The 26,545-nt window shown below is 40.1% G+C and overlaps 1 protein-coding gene across 10 annotated transcripts in view; it reads left to right on the forward strand.

The window, feature by feature from the left end:
* AFF1 (ALF transcription elongation factor 1) overlaps window positions 1–26,545 on the forward strand; it is a 204,172-nt gene that overhangs the window by 140,049 nt on the left and 37,578 nt on the right. For 4 of the 10 annotated variants that reach the window (XM_001095779.5, XM_078001996.1, XM_078001992.1 and 1 more), the window contains 4 exons: window positions 8,241–8,285; window positions 14,136–14,222; window positions 15,928–15,964; window positions 19,813–19,867. In XM_001095779.5, coding sequence (XP_001095779.2) covers window positions 8,241–8,285; window positions 14,136–14,222; window positions 15,928–15,964; window positions 19,813–19,867 — 224 coding nt within the window. The remainder of the gene's footprint in view (window positions 1–8,240; window positions 8,286–14,135; window positions 14,223–15,927; window positions 15,965–19,812; window positions 19,868–26,545) is intronic. The other 6 variants (XM_015138760.3, XM_078001993.1, XM_028848601.2 and 3 more) reach the window with 3 other exon arrangements.

Genomic DNA, 26,545 nt, shown 5'->3' on the forward strand with positions numbered 1-26,545 from the left:
CAGTGGTTGTGACATCCAGTGACACACTACCCCTTTTTCTAGGTTCCCCCAATAGGAGTAGAATTCCTTGTTCACTCCATGATAAATTTTTGTTGGGAGATAACTGTAGGTCACCTAGAGATTCCTCATTATTTTTAGATAATCTTTTTTATCCACCTCATTTCTCCTCTCCCTGAAAAATCTGTTTAGAGAACTATAGAGATTCTGCAGTTAGGGAGATTCTGCAGTTAGCCTAATTTGTGTTAGCCTTCACATGTGGCAGGCAATTTGACATTAAAAAGAGTCATTCAGGGAACATGAGAGTAATTTTTTGCTACATATTAGAACTTATCACTTTTAAGGAACTATCCAAACCCTTTCCATTATTTAAAGATATCTGGGATGAGATGAAGGGTAACTAATAATTCTTAAGGGAGGATTTAACAGTTAAAGTTGGTTTTGCAACTTAATGTAATATCACTTTATTTTTAGGAAAGCTTTTCAGAGCACCTTATTCCTTGTTTTGTAATCCATCACCCCTCCTTCCATACTAATCTTTTGCGTGGCTGTTTTTTGTTGTTGTTTTCCTTGTTTTAATTCGGACTGTAACTTTGCTCATATATCTGTCCAGGGATTTAAAAAATGTTTATCTTAAAATTCTGGGTGTACAGATAGATATATCTGTCCAGGGATTTAAAAAATGTTTATCCTTAAATTCTGGGTGTACAGATAGATGGGTAGTTGCCCATAGGGCATGATGCTTCTGAAAGTAGAATCACTGCTGGTTCCTTTATACGTTTTCCAGCTGAAGTAACACACCCAGGGCAGTATGAGCATGTTCTTGGAACAGGCTTAGCTATTTATGTAATTTATTATGTATCTGTAAAACACAATTTTATGTCAAACCTTGTTCAGCCCGGCCTTTTGGTCTCCTCCTCTAATTTATCTCTTAGAAATGATGATTATGGTGTCTTCATAGAAATGCATGCATTTATTTGTATGGAACTAGTTTTAACATGCATGATCTTATTTCTTCCTCAAAACAACCCTATAAGATTTTGTTCATTTCAAATGTGTCTTCTCACTATTTAAGTATGACTGATTAACAAAAAGGAGAGCGAGAATTAAAAAATGCTTCTCTTTCAATAACTTTCTAGTCTAGTTTGGGAAATGTGTAAATTTAGCAAGCGAACACTGGGCCAGGCCTTCAGAGCAAGTCCTGTGGCAACTCGAGGTCCACTAGGGAAGGCTGACTGGAAATCTGTTTTATTTTGTTTTTTACAAAAATTCAATGTGGCCTGTATTATATGGGGTGTGCCCAGAGCATCAACTGGCACAGTTGTATTATATGGGGTGTGCCCAGAGCATCAACTGGGGACAGTTTAACCTAGCTGTATGTTTGGAGTAAGGTAAGTTACATAGAGGAAGGCTAATAGAAAATTTAGCTGTACTTTGAGAAGAAGCTTTTGATCCCTATTTATTTCAGTCTAATATTTGTGTTTTCATTAATGAATAGGTAATAGGTCAGAATTTAAAAGGTTAAAAAAAGGATATACATTGAAAATATTCCCGCTACTCCTTCCCCCAGCCTCCATTCCCCAACCTTTCTTTCTAGAAGTAATTGGTGTAAGGACTTTCTTGTGTATTATTCCCAGTGGTATTTTATGCATAATAAGCAGCTCCATATCCATGTTTTCTTCTCATTGATACCTTTTCCATTTATAGAAATGCTGGCATATAATACATCTTTTTTAAAAAATTTATTCTTCTTAACAATATATCTTGGAGATTACCCCAAATCAGTGCACAAAGAGCATCCTCATTCTTTGTCATAGTTGCATAGCATTTATTTCTTTGTAGGTGGCATGTACCATAGTTTTCATAGCCAGTCAGTTACCTGTAGATAGACATTTAGATTGTTTCCAGTATCTTGCTATTTGCAAACTAGGCTGAAGCAAATAACTTTGCAAATTTTTTTTGTACATGTAGGAGGCAGTGCTAGAAGTTAGATAAATGTCTGTGTAATTAGAATTTGCTGGCTATTGCCAAATTAATGTCTTTAAAGGTTGTAGCACTTAACCTTCCTACCAACCACAGGATTTGAGTGCCTGTTTCCCCACGTCTGTCTCATAGATGGAGTATTGTTAATCTTGTGGCTGTTTGCCAATCTGTGTGTGAAAAGTAGTTTCTCAGTAGTTTTAATGTTTCCAGGGAGAAAACAATGCAAAACAATTATCTTTTTGTCTCTTTTATGTTTAGTTCCATGTAGTTTAGTTTGTTAATTAAGGTGTTGCTTTATAATTCAGGCAGCCTACATCTTCTTCAGTGTCTAAAGCTGTAAGAGAAACTTAGTTTCAAATTCTGAGTTCTGGGTCTAAAAATATACCAGCCAATGTTTATGGGGTTGCCTCTGTGTGGCTGGCACCCTGTGATTCAGTGAGGGTTCTGGCCCTAACTTCCATGGAACATGTAATCTAGAGGGAGTAGAGAGGATGCAATAACAGAGAAAGTACGGATAGTTATGGGAGCATCTGCAAGAGAACCTGGACAGTTTTGGGAGTAAGGGAGCATCAGGGATGTTTTCCAAAAGATGTCTTTCATCTGCAACCTGAAGCCTCAGGAGGAATTATCACTGACACAGATGGAAGAGAGAAGAGGGCTCCAGGTCAGGGCAAGAAAAGTGTGAGTTACCTAACTAGCAAGTTGGGGGTAGATGAGCAGCAAATAGATAGTGAAGACTGAACAGTAATCCAAAAGGTGGTGACCCATTTGAAGAAAAATAGTTTGGACTATTTTTATAATACTATAGTATTTTTATAATACTATACCTTATCACAATAAGGAAATAGTCTCAAAGAGGATGAATCTTATCCAAGATTCAGCACCAGTCTTCAGCAGAACCAGATCTAGAATCCAAGATCTTTTGGCTTCCCTTGTCAGCATGTTGCCTTTGTGCTCTGTGTTTCCTGGTTAGTGATAACTAAGCCTTTTTGAGAATAGCATTGTTATAAAAATGCTGCTCTGTTGAAACTTGAGAGACTTAAAACACAATATTGCAAGAGCCTCTCAGTCTCAGTGGCATGTTTCTTCAGCCAGCTCTTTTTAGCTTATTAAAACAAACTGTGTCATGCTTAGAAGACATTCACTCACATATTTTATTTTGGTATCAGTGCATTTCCTTACAATTACACAATGTCATTCCAGGAGGAGTGAGAAATCAGGCCACGGCCAGCACTGCTGCCTTTTCTGGTCCGAAGCACTGGTAGTAGGAAGAGTCAGTTAAATGTGAATACCAAAATGCCTCTTTGTAGAAACAAAGGAAAAATGTAGCTCTTTAAAAAATGTTTTAGGTTATGCGTAGGACGCACCCTTCTAAAATACTAATATATTTGTTTCTTGCAGCAGTGTTGAGGTTTTTGGAAAACCGGTATAACAGTATTCTGAGCCAGCTCAGCGGCTTCAGAGCTTTTGTGTGTCCTTGGATAGGCAACTTAATTTCTCTAGGATTCAGTCTCCTCATTTTAAAAACTGGTATAATACCTACCACAAAGGTTGGTGTGAGAATTAAATAGAACTTTATGCAGAATTCCCTCAGGCATTTTTAAGTTTCTGGAATAGGGATGTATCTTACTGTTGATAGGTACATTTAGTGTAGTCCCCCTACCTCCCAAGCTAATAATGGTGCATCTTACAATCGATGGTATCAAATTGAGGTGATAATAACATATTTTAATGCAATATGAAGTACAATATGCATTCAATAAGTAGCTGCTATCATTTTTTAAAAAATTAAATAAGGCTCCTGTGTTAAGACCACATCCCAGGAGGAAAGTGTGGTCTCTCCTGGGAGGTTGGTCTACATACAGGAAGCCAGATGTGTGAGGTGGCTGCAGATAGGCAGAAGAGGAGAGCTCATGTCCTCTAGGAACCTATGAATAGATATTGAGGATGGGAAAAGGCAGTGAGTTTTGTGGTCATGTTAAAGTCAGTGTCTATACCATTGAGGAAAGAGCTAGCCAGAGAAGGACTTACAAACTAGATTTTCTTGATTCATGCAACTATCATGGAAATGCTTATTGTTGCTTTTTATCGTTTTGTGTTCTTTAAGGAAGTCTTACATTGAATGTTTTCAGCTTTATCTCAGTTGTGGTCTAGAGAGAGCTGGCCAGGACCAATTGTTTATTCTTTGACTATGGTGTTAAAGGGAGAGTCTGGCTCCTTTTAGTAGGAGTAGCTCACAGTAGTGACTGGAGACCCTGTTGTGAGAGTGAATTTTAGGAAAGGGGTTAAAAGCCAGGTGCAGGACGGGCGCGGTGGCTCAAGCCTGTAATCCCAGCACTTTGGGAGGCCGAGACGGGCGGATCACGAGGTCAGGAGATTGAGACCATCCTGGCTAATATGGTGAAACCCCATCTCTATTAAAAAATACAAAAAACTAGCCGGGCGAGGTGGCGGGCGCCTGTAGTCCCAGCTACTCGGGAGGCTGAGGCAGGAGAATGGCGTGAACCCGGGAGGCGGAGCTTGCAGTGAGCTGAGATCCGGCCGCTGCACTCCAGCCCGGGCGACAGAGCCAGACTCCGTCTCAAAAAAAAAATAAAAATAAAAATTAAAATAAAAATAAAAAGCCAGGTGCAATGTCACACACCTATAGTTCCAGCTACACTCTGAAGGCTGAGGTAGGAGGATAACTTGAGCCCAGGCCAGCCTGGGCACCATAGCAAGACCCCATCTCTTAAAAAAAAAAAAAGGGATTAGGGGATTAGGATGTAATGGTTTGTTTAACTACTCCTCCCCTTTTGGAAAACTTCCTTCCAGTGGCATGCTTGGAGGTGCCAAGTTGCACTATGAGACAAGGCAGCCTGTCCTTGTAGCTCTTTCCCTGTAAACAAATCCAAAAGATCTGTCCTCTAGTTTAAATGTCTAATTTGGTTGGAGAGAAGAGTGAAGATGTGAATCTCAGCTAGATGGAACATAAAATGAGCTCATACTATGCCAACTTTTCAGTAGCCTCTCTTTTAAATACAGGTTTATATTGTGTTTTGGTATACATAAAAGTAGGGATAAAGGGATGTTAACTCTCTAACTTAAACAGTTCAAAATATAGGTGGGTAGAAGAGAAAAATATAAAGCAAATGAAAAATGCTAACATTTGGGAAATCTGGGTAAAAGCTATGTGGGAGATCCTCCTACTGGTTTTTGTAGTTTTTCTGTAAGTATGAGATTATTATTATTATTATTAATTTATTTATTTTTATTTTTTTTGAGACAGAGTCTTGCTCTGTCGCCCAGGCTGGAGTGCAGTGGCGCAATCTCGGCTCACTGCAAGCTCCTCCTCCCGGGTTCACGTCATTCTCCTGCCTCAGCCTCCCAAGTAGCTGGGACTACAGGCGTCTGCCACCACGCCCAGCTAATTTTTTGTAGTTTTAGGAGAGATGGGGTTTCACCGTGTTAGCCAGGGTGGTCTCGATCTCCTGACCTCGTGATCCGCCCACCTCGGCCTCCCACAGTGCTGGGGTTACAGGCGTGAGCCACTGCGCCTGGCCATATGAAATGATTTTTAAAGAAAACGTTAAAAGTATGTATCTTGAACATCTTTCCATGAAAACACCTATGTTTATGTTATTAAATCTTCATACCATGCCATTGTGTGGATGCACTCACTGTAAAGGCAGTTAGCTAGACTCCTGTTGTTTGGAATTTGCTAATTTCCAATTACTTGCCATTGGAAACAGTGCTTTGTGGATATCCCTAAATATGATATGCCCTCATATATTTGGAGTGAAATCCCTCTCCCCCTTTGAAACACCTTCACTCTCATAATTGACTTGACAGGAAGATTAACAGTAAATTAACCAACTAATGCTTGAATCTAAGACCTTATTTAGAATTTTAAATGGGTTAAATGGTGACTATTAGTATCTGGATAAGGTAAATGTTGCTAATCTAAAGTAAGCTCTCAAAATTTCTTCAGTCCTGGTTCATCCCACATAACAAAACTCTTGGGAAAAAAAATGAATATTTCGGTGACATGAAACATCTTGGCAAAGTGTTGACTGCTTGAGTAATTACGAAGATCAGAAAGAAGTCTTTCAGTCTCTTGAAGGGTGCGGCTTTTTGAACTCATTGTGTTGGAAACAACGGACAAATCTTTTTTGCCTTCTTTTAAAATGTGCTTCACTATTTTTTATTGGTTGCCAAGTATTTTGATTGGATTCTTAGTCTCATTCCAGCAACATGTAGGATGAGGGGAATATTTTTTCCAGACTCAGCATAGTCTTGTGCTTGTTCTATTGATTCACCTTCAACTTTTAATTGTTATTTTTTCTAGTGATCCTTGTAAAAAATTGAAATAGAATACAATTACATTTTACCCTCATGTAAAAACAGCATTTCTGTATCTTACATTTGTGCTAAAATAGAGCACAAATGTTTAGTCCAGTTTGTAGGTGTTTCTTAATGGTTTTGAAAACAAAAAGGCCTGGTTGTTGGCATGCGTAATGCTGGAGATGAGTCCAGTGGATCCTGCCAGATGTAAGGGACACCCTTGATTCTCTTTGGTTGTACCTGACTTCTTGGCCCTACCTTGGTAATAACAAGCTGCCAACATTTTATTAAGACTCTTTCCAGGAAATTTACGTGTTTTAAAAACAGACTGCATCTGAATTTTTTTTTTTACTTTTAAATTTTATTTTTTAATTTTTATCTATTTTGAAATTGGGTTATATGAGACTGGCTAATTTTTGTATTTTTGGTGGAGATGGGGTTTCACCATGATGCCCAGGCTGCTCTCAGATGCCAGGGCTCAGGTAGTCTGCCCGCCTCGGCCTCCCAAAGTGCTGGGATTACAGGTGTGAGCCACCGTGCCCGGCCTAAATCTGAATTTTGACATGTCCATTAGATTCCATTACAGGACGGTGTGAATGTTTGTAGGCACTATTCTTTCCTTTTTCTTCATCCATGGAGCGAATTGGAATGAGGGAAATGGTAGATTAATAAACCCTAGATTGCAAATTAGCAATCAGTACTATATTAAAGTACACTTAAATTAGAACCAGGAACAGGAAAGAATCCCTTGCCATCTGTTCTCTAGCTGCATGGTAGGTATTGTATTAAATGGGCCAAAAAGAGCAGAGCTTTATGCATAGCAGTGGCAGTAATGGGAAAGTTGTATGTTGTATAGTACATGCCGTACTGTGCCCACGATGCCTGGCTCATGAATTGACACAGAGCAAGTTGCTATTCTATTGAAAACCATGTTCCATGTCTCTAGTTCAGAAAAAGTATTGATTTTAATTTAACCTTGCCCACTTTCTTTGCTCTTAAAAATATGTAGACTGTAAAATGTCACTCCCTAGGCACTGTCTGGTGGTGAGTAATCATTATTTGTTTAGCCACGTATAAGGAAAAGGTAGAAATAGATCTTTCCTCTAAGACAATAATTAATCTCCTCTACCCTTCCAGTCTTTCTCTGAAAGAAAATTTGTGTGCATGTGTGTATGTATGTATGCATGTATGTATAAGGTGAAATGCTGACTTTAAGTAGAGATATTTTTAACTTTGAAATGAATTTTGGCAGGCTAGAATATAAAAACAATGAAGAGCTATCCTTCATTGGACTTAGGCCTGCTTACTTTGGACCCACTAACATGTTCAGATGATCATCATCTTTGTCTTCATTTAGTGTGGCTTACTGGTTAGCTGTTGCTATGAGGTAGCTGACCGCGGCACCTATTCTAATCTGATTTTGTACATCTGTTATTCCCTAGTTTACTAATATACTAGTTTTCTTTAATAAAGAAATTTTAGAAACTTTTGACCTGAGGGTCAATAGTTAGTCTGCCTTTGTCTCCATCATTACTGTGTTTCCGCACAAGATTAAGTTAGATTAATCTCTCTGGTCTTATTTCACCCACATGTAAAGTTGTTGTTGTTTTATATATATATATGCAGCCAGAGTACAGTGGCATGATCTTGGCTCACTGCAGTCTCCACCTCCCTGGCTCAAGTGATCCTCCTACCTCAACCTCCTGAGTAGCTGGGACCACAGGTGTGCACCACCATGCATGGCTAATTTTTATATTGCTTTTGGTAAAAATGGGGTTTCACCATGTTGCCCAGGCTTCAAATGTAAAGTTCTTAATACTTAGCTAGTAGAAGGTAAGCCTTGAGATGAGTATTGCTGCGTTAATAAGATCGTCCACCAGTATCATCACTCTTGACTCTTATTTGCTAACCTTTTATTCTTTGCTTTTCACTTTCAGCAGACCTACTCCAATGAAGTCCATTGTGTTGAAGAGATTCTGAAGGTGAGTTCACTGTTACTCTTTCTCATTGAAAGAAATATTTAAGTAGGTAGATGTACAAACATTTACATTCACTTTAAAGGACAGTTACCATTGGCTGGGTGTGGTGACTCATGCCTGTAATCCTAGCACTTTGGGAGGCCAAGGCAGGCAGATTGCTTGAGCTCAGGAGTTTGCGACCAGCCTGGACAACATGGCAAAACCCCATATCTACTAAAAAAAAATTAGCCGGGATTGGTGGCACATGCCTGTAGTCCCAGCTACTCAGGAGGCTGATTCAGGAGAATCAGTTGAACCTGAGAGGTGGAGCTTGCAGTGAACTGAGATTGTGCCACTGCACTCCAGCCTGGGCAACAGAGTGAGACTATGTCTCCAAAATAAATAAATAAACAAACAAACAAATAAATAAATAACAGTTGCTGTTCCCAAACCCCTTTTAACCATTTCTTCCCCACTCACATCTCCAAAGGCAAAAATAAACCAGAATAGTGACAGAAGTAGTCTTGGAATGTAATTGAATTCTCTACCAGATTTTATTAATTAAATTGAAGTCTACAAACTACAAGGCATTTGGACCAGATTTTTATGGCATCTCTCATAAGTTTTTCTGGTTGTCCATAAAGGCCCAGGAGAGTTGCTCACTTCCCAGAGAGGAAACTTCCTGTATTGATGTGGTGTGGGAGGCACCAGTGGTTAAACAGTGCTTGATTTATACCTCTTGGCATTCTGTATGTGATACCTAATACCTATGGCCTCATACGTACGGCCTGTTCTTCAGTGAGACCATGAAATTTTAAAGGAATAAAAAGAAAAATAGTGGGAAGTAAATGGTCATCTTTAGACTTATCTTGAAGGGTTACTTTTTGCTCTTGTTTATTGAAACTATGCCACGAACATTTGTGCTTCCACAAATACGTCATTGAATACATTACCCACTTGTTCAGTTTTTCTTGTACAAGGATGACAAATTCCTTCTAGAATTTAATTTCAGGGGAAAAATGTTAATTTTACTCATGAACTGGTGTTCTTTCTTTTTATCAGAGAAGAATTGTATATAATGTTTCCCATTTTGCCTTTAATTTCCAGGAAACCTAGAGCTTAATTTTAATGCTGAGGTACGGTAATTATAAAAACTGAGGGTTTTGTGTATTTTTTATCCCTCTTCTGTGGCTTTTAATTTGCTTCTAGTTCAATTTTAATTATATTCTTGTCTTTTACTGTAGGGTTTCTGACTTTTTTTCTTCTTCTTTTTTTAATTAGTAGGAGAGATGTATATAACAAATGTGACTTTTAATTTGAATTGCTACTGCTCGTTTTTTCTCAAAATACATGTTTGCCCAATTTTAGTTTTTTAACTTTTCATTTTAAAGTATTAAGTGATGGTGGTGCTAAAACCAGTAATTAAGTTTATTGATTATTTCCTCACTTGTGAAATTTTTGACACTAGTAGTATCTAACCAGTTGTTTGGAAAACAGCTTGTTTTTGTTTTACAGTCTTTTGTCCTATTTTTAGTTAGGGTTTTCTGAGAAACAACCTCTAGAGAAACATGCCTTTTTTTTTTTTTTTTTTTTGAGACAGAGTCTCTCTCTGTCACCCAGGCTGGGCGTGATCTCAGCCACTGCAACCTCCGCCTCCTGGGTTCAAGCGATTCTTCTGCCTCAGCCACCCAAGTAGCTGGGATTACAGGTGTGCGCCACCACGCCCTGCTAATTTTTGTATTTTTAGTAGAGACGGTGTTTCACCATGTTGGCCAGGCTGGTCTTAATGCCTGACCTCGAGTGATCCACTTGCCTCAGCCCCCCAAAGTGTTGGGATTACGGGTGTGAGCCACCGTGCCTGGCTGAGAAACATACTTTGAACTGCTAAGAGTGAGGGATTTTTGTCAACCAACATGTAAGATTAAATAAGTTACCTTGATTACATTTTTGTGTCATCCTTTTCCTTTTCTATTTCTGAAATTTGTTGGTATGGTAAGTCATAAACATACTAAGGGACTTAATTATAAACTATGGCCTTGGCATTTCCTCTGAAATTGTGCGTTATTTGTTCTATCGTTATTTCAGAAGTATGTGCAGCAGTGCCGGTTTGTTGTCTTCTGCATATGTCAGATGCTTCTCTTAGGTTTTGGTGTGTGTTAATATAAGACATATCACATCCTTTATTTAGGAATGGTGATATTACAGCATCAGACAAGCATTTTTAATGTAAGGAATCCATCCATCCTCCTTCCCTTCTCACCCAACATCATATTAGTGAATTCTTCCTTACCTAGAAATGCTTGAGAGTGAGTGGTTAATGCATAAATCATGCCCATTTATGTTTTGGAAATCATAACTTGGGAAAGCAAACAGAAGGATGTCCAGGACTGAACAGGTCATAGACCTTTTCATATTGGAGGCTGCCCCTTCTCTTCTGTGACCTCAGTTAAGTTCTGTGTCCCTGCTGGGCTTTGGTTTCCTCATTGGTAAAATGAAGGTCCTGGGCTAGTGGATGATCTCCAGGGTCCATTCCAGCTCTCACTTTTGACGCTGATCCAGATACTACTTTCCTTTGTGTCCCAGTTCCCGTTCTTATCTTGTACCAGCAATTTATTAAGATTGCCAGGAATGCACACACAAATCTTTCTGATGGGTGATAGAGACAGTAAATAGTTTCCTAACAGAGAAAATCAATCATAGAAAATAATGTTTGGTTCTCTGGGGTCAGTATTTCAGGGGGAAGTGTTGTAATGAAGGGAAGCGGTGGCCTGTAACTCCAGCAGGCTAATGGAGTAAGAAGATAGCAGATAGACACTGTTAGTTTTCAGGGAATGGTCATGCACTAGGGTCCAGAAAGGGCAACATGTCCTTGGTGTGTGCATGGAGACACCTCAGATTTTCTACTTACAGGCAAGCCTGGCCTCCACAGCATCTTGGGGGGATTAATGTGGTACTAGTAGGCATTACCTCATTGCAGCATTTCCATGAGGCTAGTACAATGAGTGGTAGCACTGTTTGTATGTTCATTCATTTGTTCAACAAATACTTGTTAAGCCTCCACAGCACTAGGATGTTGTAGTGAATAAGACAGAGTGCTTGCTCTCATAGAGGTCAGAGTAGGGAAGAGAAATATATAGTGTCGGGTGTTGATGGTGCTATGAATAATGCAACAGGCCAGTAAACAGAGGGCTAGGCAGAGGTAAGAATTGGTGGAAAAGAAGCCTCGAGATAGTATCAAGTTGGTGTATTAGAGGAGCAATTAGAACTAGACAGTGTCTCCGGAGCAGAATGAGCAAGGAGAAGACAGTAGCTGTGGGGCCTGGAGCGCCAAGGCTGATGTAGGTCCCAGTGATTTGTGTCTGTTTGTGTGACAAGTCATTGTTAACGTAGGAAGTGAAATCAAGGCGTTGTGAGTCTTTCTGGGCAGCCTCTTCTCCTTAATAATGGCCTCAATTCTCTTAAGTCCCTCTAGTAAGCTAGGTATGTAGGGAAGTATATAAATGCTTTCGGACTACCAGGGAACCACTTAGGGTTTGAAAGAATTTATGTACTTTCCAACTGCCTAATTTAATAGCTGGGACAGCCTTAAGCATTGATAGTACAATGGATGTTTAGGAATAATTGGTGACTAAAAGTCATAGATACCATTGAGATTCCAAATAAATTATTGAAAAACATAATAAGGGTGATGTTTTCAGACACCTTCTCAATTATTACATATTTTTGTATTGTAACATTATAATGGTACTGTGCCTTAAAGTATCAAGTAAATAAAACAGCAGGAAGCTCTCTTTGGTGTAGTATTGAAATTCTTTTAAAACTGGACTTTTAATTAAAAGTTGTAATGCTTTTAATTTATTAAGTGCCTTCTGTGCACTATTCATTCGAGTACCATACATAGTACTCTTACAATACTTTGAAAATAAGTGATTCTAGTTTACCTCTTAGTGAACATTGAGGCTTAAGGTTCAGATGACTTACATGGCTGACGTGACTGGTAAGGATTGGAGTTAGGATTGCAATCTGGGTCTTTGGCTGTAGCCATTATTCTTTCCAGTGTATTTTAGGAAAGATCTCCTGTTGTGTCCTGAACAAAGCACATGACCAGTCAGTAAATAAGGGCATGATGTCACTTTTAACAAAAATTAAGTAAGCCAACGTCACTTATGTTACCTGTCACTGTGCGAAGTCACTGCTGTCTCTCCTGAGGCTGTGGTAACCCACAGAGCTGCAGTGGGGAAGGGCAAGGGGAGACCTGCACATAGGTTAGAAGTGGAAGTACTTGCTAGAGTGCCATCTCCAGCTGTTGCAAGGATCAAATGGCATTTTTGTGGAGATAGGTTAGCCAGGACTTAGAATGAGGTGTTAGAATACATCATGTGTTATACAGGCGGGGTAATATAGCATGCTGTGGGGTCGCAGATTGCTGGTAGAGTTGCATGTCGATTTTTTGTTGTTGTTGAGATGGAGTCTCACCCTGTCACCCAGGCTGGAGTGCAATGGTGCAATCCCAGCTCACTGCAACCTCAACCTGCCAGTTTCAAGCCATTCTCCTGCCTCAGCCTCCCAAGTAGCTGGGATTATAGGCATGCACCACTATCATTTTTGTATGTATGTATGTATGTATGTATATATGTATTTTGAGATGGAGTTTCACTCTTGTTGCCCAGACTGGAGTGCAGTGGCACAATCTCGGCTCACCGCAACCTCAGCCTCCCCAGTAGCTAGGATTACAGGCATGCGCCACTAAGCCCAGCTAATTTTGTATTTTTAGTAGACATGGGGTTTTTCCATGTTGGTCAGGCTGGTCTTGAACTACTGACCTCAGGTGATCCACCTGCCTTGGCCTCCCAAAGCTGGGGTTACAGGTGTGAGCCACTGCGCCCAGCCGCATGTCGAGTATTAAGCCAGTTTGCTGGGCAGGTCTGACACATGTGGGAACCGCCTTCGACTTCCTGGGGTACCTTGACTCAGTCATTTTGGACCTCAGTTTTTTTTCAATCTGTAAGATGTCAGGGTTGTAGTTAATGATCTCCAGTGCCATTTTGGCCTTTTAGAAAAGTGTGTGTGTGTGTGTGTGTGTGTGTGTGTGTGTGTATGTGTGTGCACGTTTGCAATTTGACACATCTTTTTTCTGACATACTTGTTTTCCACAAGTATTTTTAGCGAAGTAAAATTTGTGGATGTGTTTAGAAGAAAAGAATTTGTGTCAAGATACATATCTCAATTGTAAGTTTTAGAAATCTTCCCTTCAACCAGAAAATAGTAAAAATTTAGCTTCTCAATGGAAAATAAAGGTAATTTTAAGCTCCTCTCCTTCAAAAAAGTTCTTACTTGCTAATAGTGTGTATCAGGGAAGGGTCAAATCCATTAAAACTCTCCCAAGTGGAACAAGTGACCTGAATTACTTGTTTGCTTAAGTCAAACAGGAAAGTTCTTCTTCCTTTGAACTGAAATAATACCAGGAAATGCAATAAAGAAGCTGAGGGAGAAAGAATGCATTGAGGAGAGAGTGCTTTTCCAGCCCAACCTGTCACCTATAGTCTTCGCAGCTCCACAGGCTCTGGCAGTACCTGTTACATACAGTTTATGTGCTTGATAAATATTCAGGGTGTTAAATTCATTCACGTTCCATACCTTGATTGTCTTCTACAAACTGACGTTTTTTAGTTTTGTATGTTGGAGAGCTTCAACTTTTCAACATAGCCCACTGAAATGGTTTTTGTTTTTTTTTTTTTAAGTACATGAAATAACTTTTAAGATTGTACTTTCCATTTACGATCAATCCATTCTACATTAAGTTGAAAATGTTAAGTAGCAATGAATGTTCTATTTTTAATTTACTTTTTCTTCCCTTTCCAAATATCTTTCCAGGAAATGACCCACTCATGGCCTCCTCCTTTGACAGCAATACATACGCCTAGTACAGCTGAGCCATCCAAGTTTCCTTTCCCCACAAAGGTAATTCCTTAAAAGTATGGCAGGCACTGCACCCACCTTAGTGAAAAGCATAAGGCATTGCTGTGAGGCATATTGATGAAGTATTACTTGTTCAAATCTTTGGAAATGAGGTTAAAATTGTGATTAATTTAGCTTCTACAGTGCTTCAGAATGCTTTCAAATATTCTCCAACTTACTAAGAACATCTTGGATTTTCATAAATCTTTATAATTTATAAAAAGCATTCAGGACTTTCCAATACATTCTCTCATTTGAGGATCCTTACTTTAGAAATGGGAAAACAGAGGGGCAGGGAAATTGAGTGTGCGATTTCTCGTTCAGAATTAGATATACACATATGCACATACATCTTACGTGTCTCACACACCCTACATTTTCTTGAGTTTAATGTGATCAGTTACACTAGTGCTGGTTTAATAACAAGCAAATAAACTGCTGACTTGTGTTTCTGTTACAGTATTTATGAACAGTGCGTTAAAACACTGCCATTTTCCTTTTTTTGGCTCATACTTTTGGATAACCTTCAAAATGTAGAAATAGCACCTTCAGATCTGTGTTTTCTTCAATCTGATATGCATGTGCATTGTTTTATATATATAATACAAAAATGGAGAGAGTAGGAGAGCTATTCCTTTCCATGATACTGTTGTGAAAAGAAGTTCTAGGCCGGGCGTGGTGGCTTATGCCTGTATTCCCAGCACTCTGGCAGGCTGAGGTGGGTGAATCACTTGTCCAGGAGTTCAAGACCAGCCTGGGCAATGTGACAAAACTTTGTCTCTCCAAAAAATACAAAAACTAGCCAGGCGTGGTGGCATGCACCTGTAGTTCCAGCTACTTGGGAGGCTGAGGTGGAAGAATCACTTGAGCCTGGGAGGTTGAGGCTGCAGTGAGCTGTAATTAAGCCGCTGTACTCCAGTCTGGATGACAGAGTAAGACCCTGTCTCTACCACCAAAAAAAAAAAGGTTCTATGTACAAAAACTCAAATTTGTCACTTTATATATTTACTTATCTTCTAATAATTTTTAAAAGGTGACTCATGGGCTGGGCGCGATGGCTCAGGCCTGTAATCCCAGCACTTTGGTAGGCCGAGGCGGGTGGATCACGTGGTCAGGAGATCAAGACTATCCTGGCCAACATGGTAAAACCCCGTCTGTACTAAAAACACAAAAATTAGCCGGGCATGGTGGCAGGCGCTGTAGTCCCAGCTACTGTTGGGGGGCTGAGGAAGGAGAATAGCTTGAACCAGGGAGGCAGAGGTTGCAGTGAGCCGAGATTGTACCACTGAACTCCAGCCTGGGTGACAAAGAGAGACTCTGTCTCAAATAATAATTTTTAAAAAAGTGACTAATTATTGCTTGTTTTAAATTAAAGCAGTAAGCTCTGTAAAAATATCTTTGTGCAACAACAAAGGAAAACGAAACTCTAGGAAAGAAGAGAAGCAATGAAAGCTAAAATTAGGTTAATCAATGTTTTCAGCTTATGCATGGAACAAGTTTGCATACATGGATAGCTGCAAGTTATATAATGAAATAATTACAGAATCTGTGATGGGTGGTATGGGTGTTCTCTACACTGTTTCCATTGTTCTAGATAGTTGAAAGTTTCGTAAGACTATCCTTTTAATACTAAAAGCTCTACAGTTTTCCCTTTAACTTTATAAACCTTAATCTTTTAATAATTAGATATTTTTATTTTTCCTTCTAGGACTCTCAGCACATCAGTTCTGTAACCCAAAACCAAAGTAAGTAAATTTGAAATGCTTATTGGATTGGAGAACAAAGCATAGCTTTTACTGTTTAACATAAAAACATTAGTAAAAAATGCCCCAACAGAGATGAGGCCTTCTTATGTTGAAAGAATAGGAAAGGAGAACAAATATAAAACTGTTCTTTATGTGAAATTTAAAATTGTTGGCCAGGCGCAGTGGCTCATGCCTGTAATCCTAGCACTTTGCGAGGCCAAGGCAGGTGGATCGCTTGAGCCCAGGAGTTCAAGACCAGCCTGGGCAACATGGTGAAACCCTGTCTCTACAAAAATACAAAAATTAGCTGGGCTTGGTGTCATGTGCCTGTGGTCCCAGCTACTTGCGAGGCTGAGGTGGGAGGATCACTTGAGCCTAGATGGTAGAGGTTGCAGTGAGCCAAGATTGCGCCACTGCGCTCCAGCCTGGGAGACAGAGCAGACCCTGTTTCAAACAAACAAAAACAAAAATAAGATTGTTGCAAAGAGTTAATAAAGATGTTTTAGTGAAATACTAAACAAATATAATGTGTTATTACTGACACATAGTAGCTGTACCAAATGTGACTCTCAGAGCTAGGAATTGTATACAACAATAGATTGGAGCGTGTGATTCTTGTATTTTAAAAAGCAAAACTAAGAAATTTTTATAAGGAATATGACATACAGTTTGTCTAGCCCCACTATATTTGTTTGTCATGTAATTCTTTTTCAGTCTCTTTTTCATGGATTGTAAATACTAGAGAACTCAGAGGGAAATAGAAGAACACTAACTGGATCCAGCCTTTCTCTTCAGTAGTAATCCCTCAAATCAATAAATTCTTTATGTGCTATTTGTAAGGCAGGTCAAGCTTTACAAAAATGACTAGGATAAGCTGGGTGTGGTGGTGTGCACCTGTAGTCCCAGCTGCTCGGGAGGCTGAGGCAGGAGGATCGCTTGAACTCGGGTTTGAGACCACCTTGGGCAGTACAGTAAGACCCTATCTCATGTAATTTAATAGAAAAGTAAATAAAATTGACTAGAGTATTTGTAATCATTTAGTTCATCAAAATATGGTTAAGGAGTCCGGGCCTAGTGGCGTGGTTGCAGTGAGCTGAGATTGCACCGCTGCACTTTGGCCTGGCCAGCAGAGTGAGACTCCATCTCAGAAAGAAAAAGAAAAAGGGGGGATGGGGAATAAGACACTTTCATAGGTGGTGATAACATGCATCAGGATGTGGTAATTGCCAAAGTTGTGAAGTATTAGTCTTCAAATGATGGGGAGACCAAAAGTAGGGTGTAGAGGTATATATGCATGTTAGGAGAGGAGAGCTTATAGAGATGATTTTTTCTTCAAATTTGCCCACCTCATTCTTTTCCCTCACTTAATGTTTTTTTATGCTATTGTTTGAATTGCAAGGATATGAGGAGAGGGGCAAAAATATTAGAAAAGCAAGAAATAGAATATCCTTTCTCTAGAACAGAGGTGAGGAAACTACAGCCTGAAGGTTAAATCTGCCCTGCAGCTAGTTGTTGTAAATAAAGTTTTATTGGGACATAGCTACACCCATTTCATCTATTATTCTACAAATTATAGCACAAAAAACCTAAAATATTTATTGTCTGGCCTCTGTAGATAAAATTTGCTGTTCCCTGCTCTAGAGATACTGAATAAGATCTTGCAAAGAAATCATGACTCAATTTTCCCCAAAATGCAGATAAATAAACCTGACCATATTGCTACAGTATTGTATGAGTAGCTAGGTAAAATTAACTGAAATGGATGACTCCTTGGGAAGATTGGGAAATCTCTTTTCTCAACATCTTGGCATGTAGCCCAGACCAGTGGAGTGTGCACCGGTCTGAAGGCAGAACACCAGCTCAGCCGTGGTTGGGGTTGCTATGCACCACTCTGCCCCCACCTTCGGCCTGCTTGGGCTGCTGGTCATGCAGGTGGTATGTCTTCCACAGGGTTGCTCATGGTTTGTTTTATTGCTAACTCATGGTTTAGAAAGAACCTTTAGTCCATTAAACCATTTGATTTCCCCTTTTAGCAAAACATAGTTGAAGATGAACTGGTAAGCACTTTCTTGGCCAGGGATGGATCATCCTCTTGCCTTGTGCAGTACTGTGGGCCAATTCCTTGTTACTCTGATGAGAAATTGTCCAACATTGGTGGGTCTCCTGGAGGTCCTGGCTCGCCAGCTGTTTACCCTCACATCTTTTATGCTGCTGTCACTTTCTTCTGCTATTCCGGGAGCCTTATTTATCTTTGTGAGAATGTGACCTGAAAAAGAGGGATCTAGTTTGTTGCATGTTGGATGAAGAGGATGGTGGGGTATGGATGGATATAGCTTTCAGTGAAGAGAAGACACAGATTTCTTAAAGAATGCTCAGTAAGTCAACTCTGATTTCTTCAACACTGATCTTATGGTAGTGGTACATAGGTTTTAGAGTCTCTGGAGAGGGGATGTGGGGGGATTTTACTTGGATGCCCTAGTGTTATGTGTCCACAATTGCAAAACGTAACCAGACCCTGTGGAATTTAGAACCCAGTCACGATGATCGTGTGGAGTCCCTGTGAATGGTCTGAAGAGGAGGGGCCTCTGCCCCTCTCATTTGAAATCTTGGTCCTAGGTTTCTAGACAGAGGGGTGGTCATTCGAAAATACCATATAAGAGCTGCTGCCACCATGAGGGTAAAGTGACAAATTGCAAATATGCAAGGGTCTCCACATGACATTTGTGGGAAATGTCATTCAGCCCTGCCCAAAAGGTACCCATGTTTCTTTTTCACTTCCAATTCTGTTTCAGGTCCCTATTACCTCATGTCTAGACAAATGCAGCTGCCTCCACACGCAACATTTCCTGCTCCTTTCTAAGTTATGCCAGGTAGCACTACCAGAATAATCCTTCTGAGGAATCACTGTGTCATGTTCCTGTTTAGATCATTGATGTGTCTCATAGCCCAGCAAATACAGTCATAACTTCCCATCCTGGCCTTCAGAGCTCTGCTTCCGCATGTTTCAGTGCTGTCCAGCACAGAGTCTGCACCTCAGCCCTGCCCTTTCCAAACTCAGACCCTCTTCTTCATGTTTGCTCCCGCCTTCCTCTCTCTTTTGCCAGCATCACTCTGCCGGAATCTTGGCTGTCCTTTGTGACACAATTCATTTTGTTCTTTCTGTAATTTGCCTTCTTTGGTATTACCAAGAGAGCAACCGTTCTGTGGATTCCCAGGGCATTTAGTTTTTGTAATTGACTTGTGTACTTAATCTCACCCTGCCTTGGATTACAGATATTTATGGACCCATTTCGTGTCCCTCAGTCAACTGTGAGCTCTTTCAGGACAGGACCAAATGCCTTAAACATGTTGGTATCTATGAGGCAGTCTATAAATAGCTGCTGAATGAATGAATTGCAGGTGGGGAGTTGAATAATGAAGGGACAGGTGGGACGGAGAGCACCTAGGACAGGGCTGTTGAAAGAGAGTGATAACAGATCACTGATATCTGTGTGAAGTCACATGGGGGTCAGGGGACTGGGAGCACAGCCCTTCCGGAGTGCTTCCATGTGGGCCTCCACCCTGTCAAGGACAGGGAGGTCTTCCAAACATAGGAAAGTTCCTGGCATCATAGGTAGGGTGTGCTGCAAGCAATGCTTTTCAAGGTGTTTTTGGCCTATTGAGAGGTTTTTGATTCTGAACAAGCCTTCTCTCTAGAAGTAACATAAATGTCATCTTATAATGGTAAGATTGTACCAAGTGCAGTGTGTTTAGGTAAAAAGTGGGGATGGACATAAAAGAACTTACAACTAACGATCTCGTAAATATGTGTCATTGTGCTGCTCTGATAATGTTTCTCTCCCCCACAGAACAATATGATACATCTTCAAAAACCCACCCAAATTCTCAGCAAGGAACGTCATCGTAAGTAAAATGCTTTTTGTGTATTAAAAATGTGTAGTATGAAATTGTAATGTCTCATGTAAATGCATTGCTTAGATTTTTCTTTTCTGCTTTTATGTAATGACATTAATAAGATACTGCTGCATTGTAAAGGGAAGAAAGGGCCCACGTTAATTTTTTTTGCTTGTTTGTTTGAGAAGAGGTCTTAACTCTGTTGCCCAGGTGAGAGTGCAATGGCGCGATCTCGGCTCACTGCAGTCTCCGCCTCCCGGGCTCAAGCGATTCTCATGCGTCAGCTTCCCGAGTAGTTGGGACTACAGGTGCCCACCACCATGCCCGACTAATCTTTGTATTTTTAGTAGAGAGAGGGTTTCACCGTATTGGCCAGACTGGTCTTGAACTCCTGACCTCAAGTGATCCACCTGCCTCAACCTCCCAAAGTGTTGGGATTACAGGCGTGAGCCACTGTGCCTGGCCTAATATTTGGATTAAGTTCCCCTGTTGAGGGCGTATGTACTATTGGAGAGTTTGCTAAAGGGTCTTCTTGAGGGGAAAAAAGGTTTTTGAGCCATTACTTACATATTAACTGTGGAAATAGAAGGCCTTGGCTCTTAAGATGTCAGTCTTAAATAGCTTTAGCTGTTGGAAACAAGTTTTGGGGGATGTGCACGATTGAAGATTTTCCACCCTGTTTTGGCCTAATTTACTAATAAAGAGCTAATCTTATTGCCCAGCTATTCTTTATTAAGGCCAGTAAGTCCAGATATCTTTTGGGTTTTTGGAACATTTTAGACTGCGTATTAAAATTTTTTAACTGGCATTTTGACCCAATTTGTCATTTCTTGATGGTGTTGAACTGTTACTTCTTTACTTTCATATGACAAGAGGTGGTCGTAGGAACTAAGTGAGGAGGTCTTCCTTCAGTGTCTGATCTGTCACTAACTCTGTGTTGCTGGTCTCAGGATTTTAGGTGGCCCAGGAGTTTAAGCTCCAGCTTTCCTTTAGTTTTAGGCACAATATTTGTTCCATGTATTTTGGAAGGTGGGGATTGCTATGGGTTATTTAAAAAACTATATATTGAGCTGGAGATGTTATTTTATCTCCTTGCCATGACTAAATGTGGGTCTGGGTTAAGTGTTTGTTTCCCAAGTGCCAATTCCTTAATGTACTTTGTTTTCATTTCACCATGGCTGAATGAGGGGAAAAGGAACAAGAAGACGGGGTGTTTTTTTGGTCTGAAAGATGGGTTTTGTGCATGTGGTAAGAATGTATTTTATTTGTGGTTCTGGTAGATGATGAGTTTTTTTGTTGTTTTTAATGCCTTTTGCTGGGAGAGTAAAATGTTACCTTTTATTAGTTATTCCCTTTTTTTTTTTTTTTTTTTTTGAGACAGGGTCTTGCTCTGTCACCCAGGCTAGAGTACAGAGGACTACAGACTATAGGGACACACCCTGCTATTTTTATTTTTTTTTAAGAGGTGGGGTCTCCCTGTGTTGCCCAGGCTGGTCTCCAACTCCTGGGCTAAAGCAGTCCTAGTGCTGAGATTACAGATGTCAGCTTCCACACTTAGCCTCTTTTTATCTTTTTCTTTTTCTCTTTGGAGACAAGGTTGCTTTGTTGCCTAGATTGGAGTGCAGTGGCTCTTCACAAGCCCAAATAGCACACTGCAGCCTCAAACTTCTGGGCTCAAGTAATTCTCCTGCCTCAGCCTCCTGAGTAGCTAGGACTACAGGCACAGGCTACTGTGATGCCCAACTCCTCTTCACTTTTCTTTCACCTTTTCTTTTTTTTCTTTTTAATTTTTACTTATTTATGTTTTAACATTTTTAGAGATAGGGTCTCACTATGTTGCCCAGGCTTGTCTTAAAACTGCTGGACTCAAATGATCCTCCTGCCGCAGCTTCCTGAGTAGCTGGATTACCAACACACACCACCACAGTCCCTTTATCTTTTTGGAAATTTTACTGGCTGCTAAATTCTAAGACTCTAGACTCACTGACATGGATTACATTTAAGGAAGGAGGAGGTTTGTTAAACCAGTTGATGGCTGATAAGGAGTAGAATCTGCAGATCAAGGACCACAACTGTAAGAATTCTGTAGAAGCTCTGTAACCCTCTGTAGGGTTTTACACCGGGTATTTCTTTGTGATGGTTTGTTGTCAAGCCCTGTAGACCATAAAAGACCCTGACCATTGTCTTTGGGGCAGCCAGGAAGGGACGTATCCCAATAGACCCAGGGATAGCCTGGGTATCCCAATTGACTGTAAGCATAGATTGGGGTTGCTCTTCCAGGAGTAGAGTGGGTGGAGCAATTGCACCAAAGTGGGGAAGGGACCGCGTCTCTGGCCAAAGTGGGGAAGGGACCGTGGGTAGAGGAAGAAAGGCAGCTGGGTCTGCCTGAGAGGTAGCCTCAGACTGAGCAGGCAGAAGTCACAGCCTACCACTCCAATTTCCATCAGCTTTCAGACTTTCAGAGACAGACCATTCCTGTGATGACGCTGCTCAGTGAAATGAGTGGTTTTCTTGATAGCAGTGTTAAACCACTCAAATCAGAAGTGCCTGAAAGTTGCTAACAAGTATATCTTGTGACACGTTGTGTTTGCTTTATGGAAACTATTAATTTACTACATATAAAATTATCTAGGAAAGAATATTTGTGATGATCCTAATAGATTTATAGAAGGGGTAGAAGTAGGACCTAGTGGAAGGGAGGAGAGGCAAGAGTAACATGGAAGAGAAGTGATACTGAGGCCGAGTAGATAATGAGTGTTGTGTGGACTTGGTGATTATGTGGGGGATGGACATGGTGGTATTGATAAATGCCAAAATGAAATGTACCCTTGGGAAAAAGGAATGGCTTTTATGAACTCACTTTTAATGGAGATTAGAAGAAAGTGGTGTCCCAATTAATTTGCAAATTGCAGTCATTGTTTCAGATTTTGTATGGCAAACCTCTTAGTGTTCACAGGTTGATTTGATCTATTGTCAGCATTAGGGTTCTATGACATGCAGTTAAACTATTTGAGTGGCACATAGAGTGCTAGGGAGATATTCTAATGCATTTTGAATGTCAGAAAAAAATTATTAATTACAGGGTCATTTATACTTTGATTTAAAAAATCAATCTAGGTCTTAATGCTTTTTCTTTCAGAGTTATGAGGACTTGGGAATCCTTAGACAAGTGGAATAGGACATATAAGAAGATAAAAAGAGAGGCCCAGTAGTAAAGGATAAGCTTGTGAGTGGTCTGTATTAACTCAGATATGGGTAGGGGGTAGCAACATGATAGAAGGATGTAGGTATGGAATTAAATGTAATGGTTCAGCATATATTTCTCACTGTAGTTTAAGCTGTAGTTATTTCTCAAATAATGAATTCCTTCTGTAACGTTCTGTAGGTAACTGATTAGCTAGGATGTTAGTGCAATTTGCCCCTAAGTTTAAGAGAGGGTGTATTTGTTTAAGGGCTCTTGGTTTTGGAATCCTCTTCCTTTCCAAGGCTTAGATCTGTGAAGTGCCTAGGACAAAGTACAAAGTATTTATTTACAGTAATTGTGACCTTCATATAATTGTGGACAATTCTCTTTCCGTGCAGCCGGATTTAGTTTACTGGTGTCTGCATTTGTCAGCCTCTGAAAGAGGACAAACGTGTTAATATTTTAGAAACTAAAAAGCAATTTATTTGGATATTCTAGCTAACTTGTTTCTTCCCCTACCCCCAAATTGCCAAGTCCTTACAAAAAGGTACCCTCCATTATTTTTCTTGTTTTTGGCCTCTGAAATCAACACTTAAAGTAAGAGACAGAAATTAGTCATTATAGCAATTTGAAATATTTATTACTTATGTGGAAAGTTTCTTTTGAAGTGCGGGAAATATCTGAATGTGAAGGCTGAGATTGGGATTGTCCCTCGAGTTGGATGAGAAAGACTGGGGCCAAGTTAATAAAGGCTGGGATGAGTCTGATACCTTTTCAAATGAGCCTGAGTTTTCAGCTTTTACTCAAAACATTGTTGGCTTTTAAATATTTTGGTGAATAAGGAAGACTCCTTCTGTTTATTGTAATATAAAATTGTCACATCAGGACATAAGTAGTTGTCAGCTGAAATGTACTAGAATTAAGTCTGAAGACATGCTTTACTTGTAGAATATTTAAATCTTGCTTAGCCTAAGGAAATTAAATTTTTCCTCTTGTTTTCAAATGTTAGTTTATACTGTTTGAACCTGGATATTTAAATGGCTAGGTCTAACTGAAAGTACAGTTTGCTGATAAATATTATGGAAGTAGTAGAAATCTGCTCCACATGTAAAGCTTAGAACTTGACATTGAAGTAATGTCTACATCTCTTATTCACAGTTCTTCCACTTCCCAAAAACAAGGAACAAACATTTGTGCTGGTTATTTGTACATTTGTAGATCTGCATTAAGCCTTCAGCATCGTAGAACATTTATTAAAAATTTTTTTTCACTAAGTGTTCATCTCACTTTTTCTTTTCCTTTTTTGAGACAGGGTCTCATTCTGTCACCCAGGCTGGAGTGCAGTGGGGTGACCTTGGCTCATTGCAACCTCCACCTTCTGGGGTCAAGCGATCCTCCTACCTTAGCCTCTTGAGTAGCTGGTACTACAGGCACACACCACCGTACCTGGCTAGTTTTCGTATTTTTAGTAGAGATGGGGTTTCGCCATTTGGCCCAGGCTTGTCTTGAACTCCTGGGCTCTGTCCACCTTAGCCTCCCAAAGTGCTTGGATCACAGGCGTGAGCCACTGTGCCCGGCCCCACATGCTTTGTGCTTGGTGCTGCTTTAGGTACTTGGAGAAACTGGTCAATAAGACAAAATCCTTGTCTTCCACATTTTGTAACAAACTGTAGGTGGCATGTAACACAGAACAAGGGATGTGACAGTGACAGGGTTGAGATGAGTTCTTTGGATAGTAGTTATACTTCAGGGAAAAGGGGTCCAGAGAGGGTGACATTTGATAAGAGAAAGGCAGAGACTATTTGCCACGTTGAAAGGGGCTTGACAGATTACGCTTTAGGCTTTGAAAGCTTTTGAAAACCTTAGGGAGTCATTTTTTTTTTTAAGTGATTACTTTGAAAAAGCTCATTTGCATATCTAAAACCTGGTTTTGGGGGAGCCCTTATGGGTCCCTTTAAGTGTCATTTAATATCATAACTGCTAATTTACTACAACAGGTGACCCTAGGCTAATTTAAACTAGATTGAAAGATTGAATAAAATATATTTTAATTCACTAGGAATCTTAGCCTTAAGGGTAGTTTGTGTATTTTACCCTCTCTGTGGGATGCTGGGCTATTAAACCAACAAGGTGTGGTCCACTTTCACAAGCATATTCACTTTCCTGCCTCCTTCGCCCCCCAGCAAAGGCCTCCAAGAACCTCCAAAACCTACCCCCTACCACAGCTCCTCCCCGACACACATGTCCACTTTCCGTCTGGCAGCCTTGGTCTCCCTGCTCGTTTTGGTGTTCTGATGACTCTCCACAAGACTTGCATTGTGCTGTCTCCCTCCTTTCAGCTCTGACCTGGGGTGGCCTTTATCAGTAGTTTTCCCTAACTACCCTGTATAAAAGAGTGATCTCTAGCCATCTTTTCTCTTTCATCCTTTTCCCTCCACAGGCTTGTTACCCATTGAGAAATGGTGTATTTTAGTTGTCTTCCTCCTCTAGACTAGCGGGGACATTTTTTGGCTCAGAGTTTTAACCATAGGGTCTAGGGCAGTGCCTGGCACAGTGTAAGTGCTCAGAATAAATGCAGAAGGAAAGATATTACACGATAAACTTGATTGAATACCTATGCACAGTATTTAATAGACAGGATTTAAAGTATCTAGATTTTATTTCTAGTTGAAAGTATATAATTCTTGTACATTGTCATACTGATTTAATCTTACTGATTTAACTTCAGATTTTCCCTCATTTATACTCTTGTGATTTTTCTCATTTCCTTATTTGACATCAGATAATCTTCACTTCATCCATGGAGTTTAAATAATCTTTTATGACTCCAGCAACCATTTTTATCATATCAACCATTAACCTTTTTCACTAGAGTTAATCATGTAGAGTCGGTTTCCCCTCTATCTTGTTATCCCATAATTCCTGTGGAAAGTTTCTCCGTGAACTTGAATTCTGCCTTCTAACTATTGTCACCGTTTGGAGAGTTCCTGTTATATGTTGTGTCACAACTGCCGGACATCTGCCTTTTCACTTTTTCATCTATTCTTTGTTTAGCCTGCTTCGTAATTTGTAACCTCCCATCGTCTCTTAGAACGCATGGGCAGTCCTTATTTCTGCCATACATCAAAAAGGAATCAGAGCCTGATTGCTTTGAAAATGCCAAGATTCTAGGGCCAGGCACGGCAGCTCACACCTGTAATCCCAACACTTTGGGAGACTGAGACGAGAGGACTGCTTGAGCCTGGGAGTTTGAGACCAGCCTGTGCATATAGTAAGACCTCGTCTCTACAAAAAAATTCTTAAAAAAATTGCCGAGCATGGTGGCACAAACCTGTAGTCCTAGCTACTCAGGAGGCTTAAGTGGGAGGGTCACTTGAACCTGGACGGCGCATAGGTTGCAGTGAGCCATAATGGTGCCACTGCACTCCAGCATGGGTGACAGAGTGAGACTTTTGTCTCAAATTAAAAAAAAAAAAAAAAAAAAAAATTCTGGGATTCTGGCT

This window comes from Macaca mulatta, chromosome 5, assembly GCF_049350105.2.
Source record: "Macaca mulatta isolate MMU2019108-1 chromosome 5, T2T-MMU8v2.0, whole genome shotgun sequence".
Classification (NCBI taxonomy): domain Eukaryota; kingdom Metazoa; phylum Chordata; class Mammalia; order Primates; family Cercopithecidae; genus Macaca; species Macaca mulatta.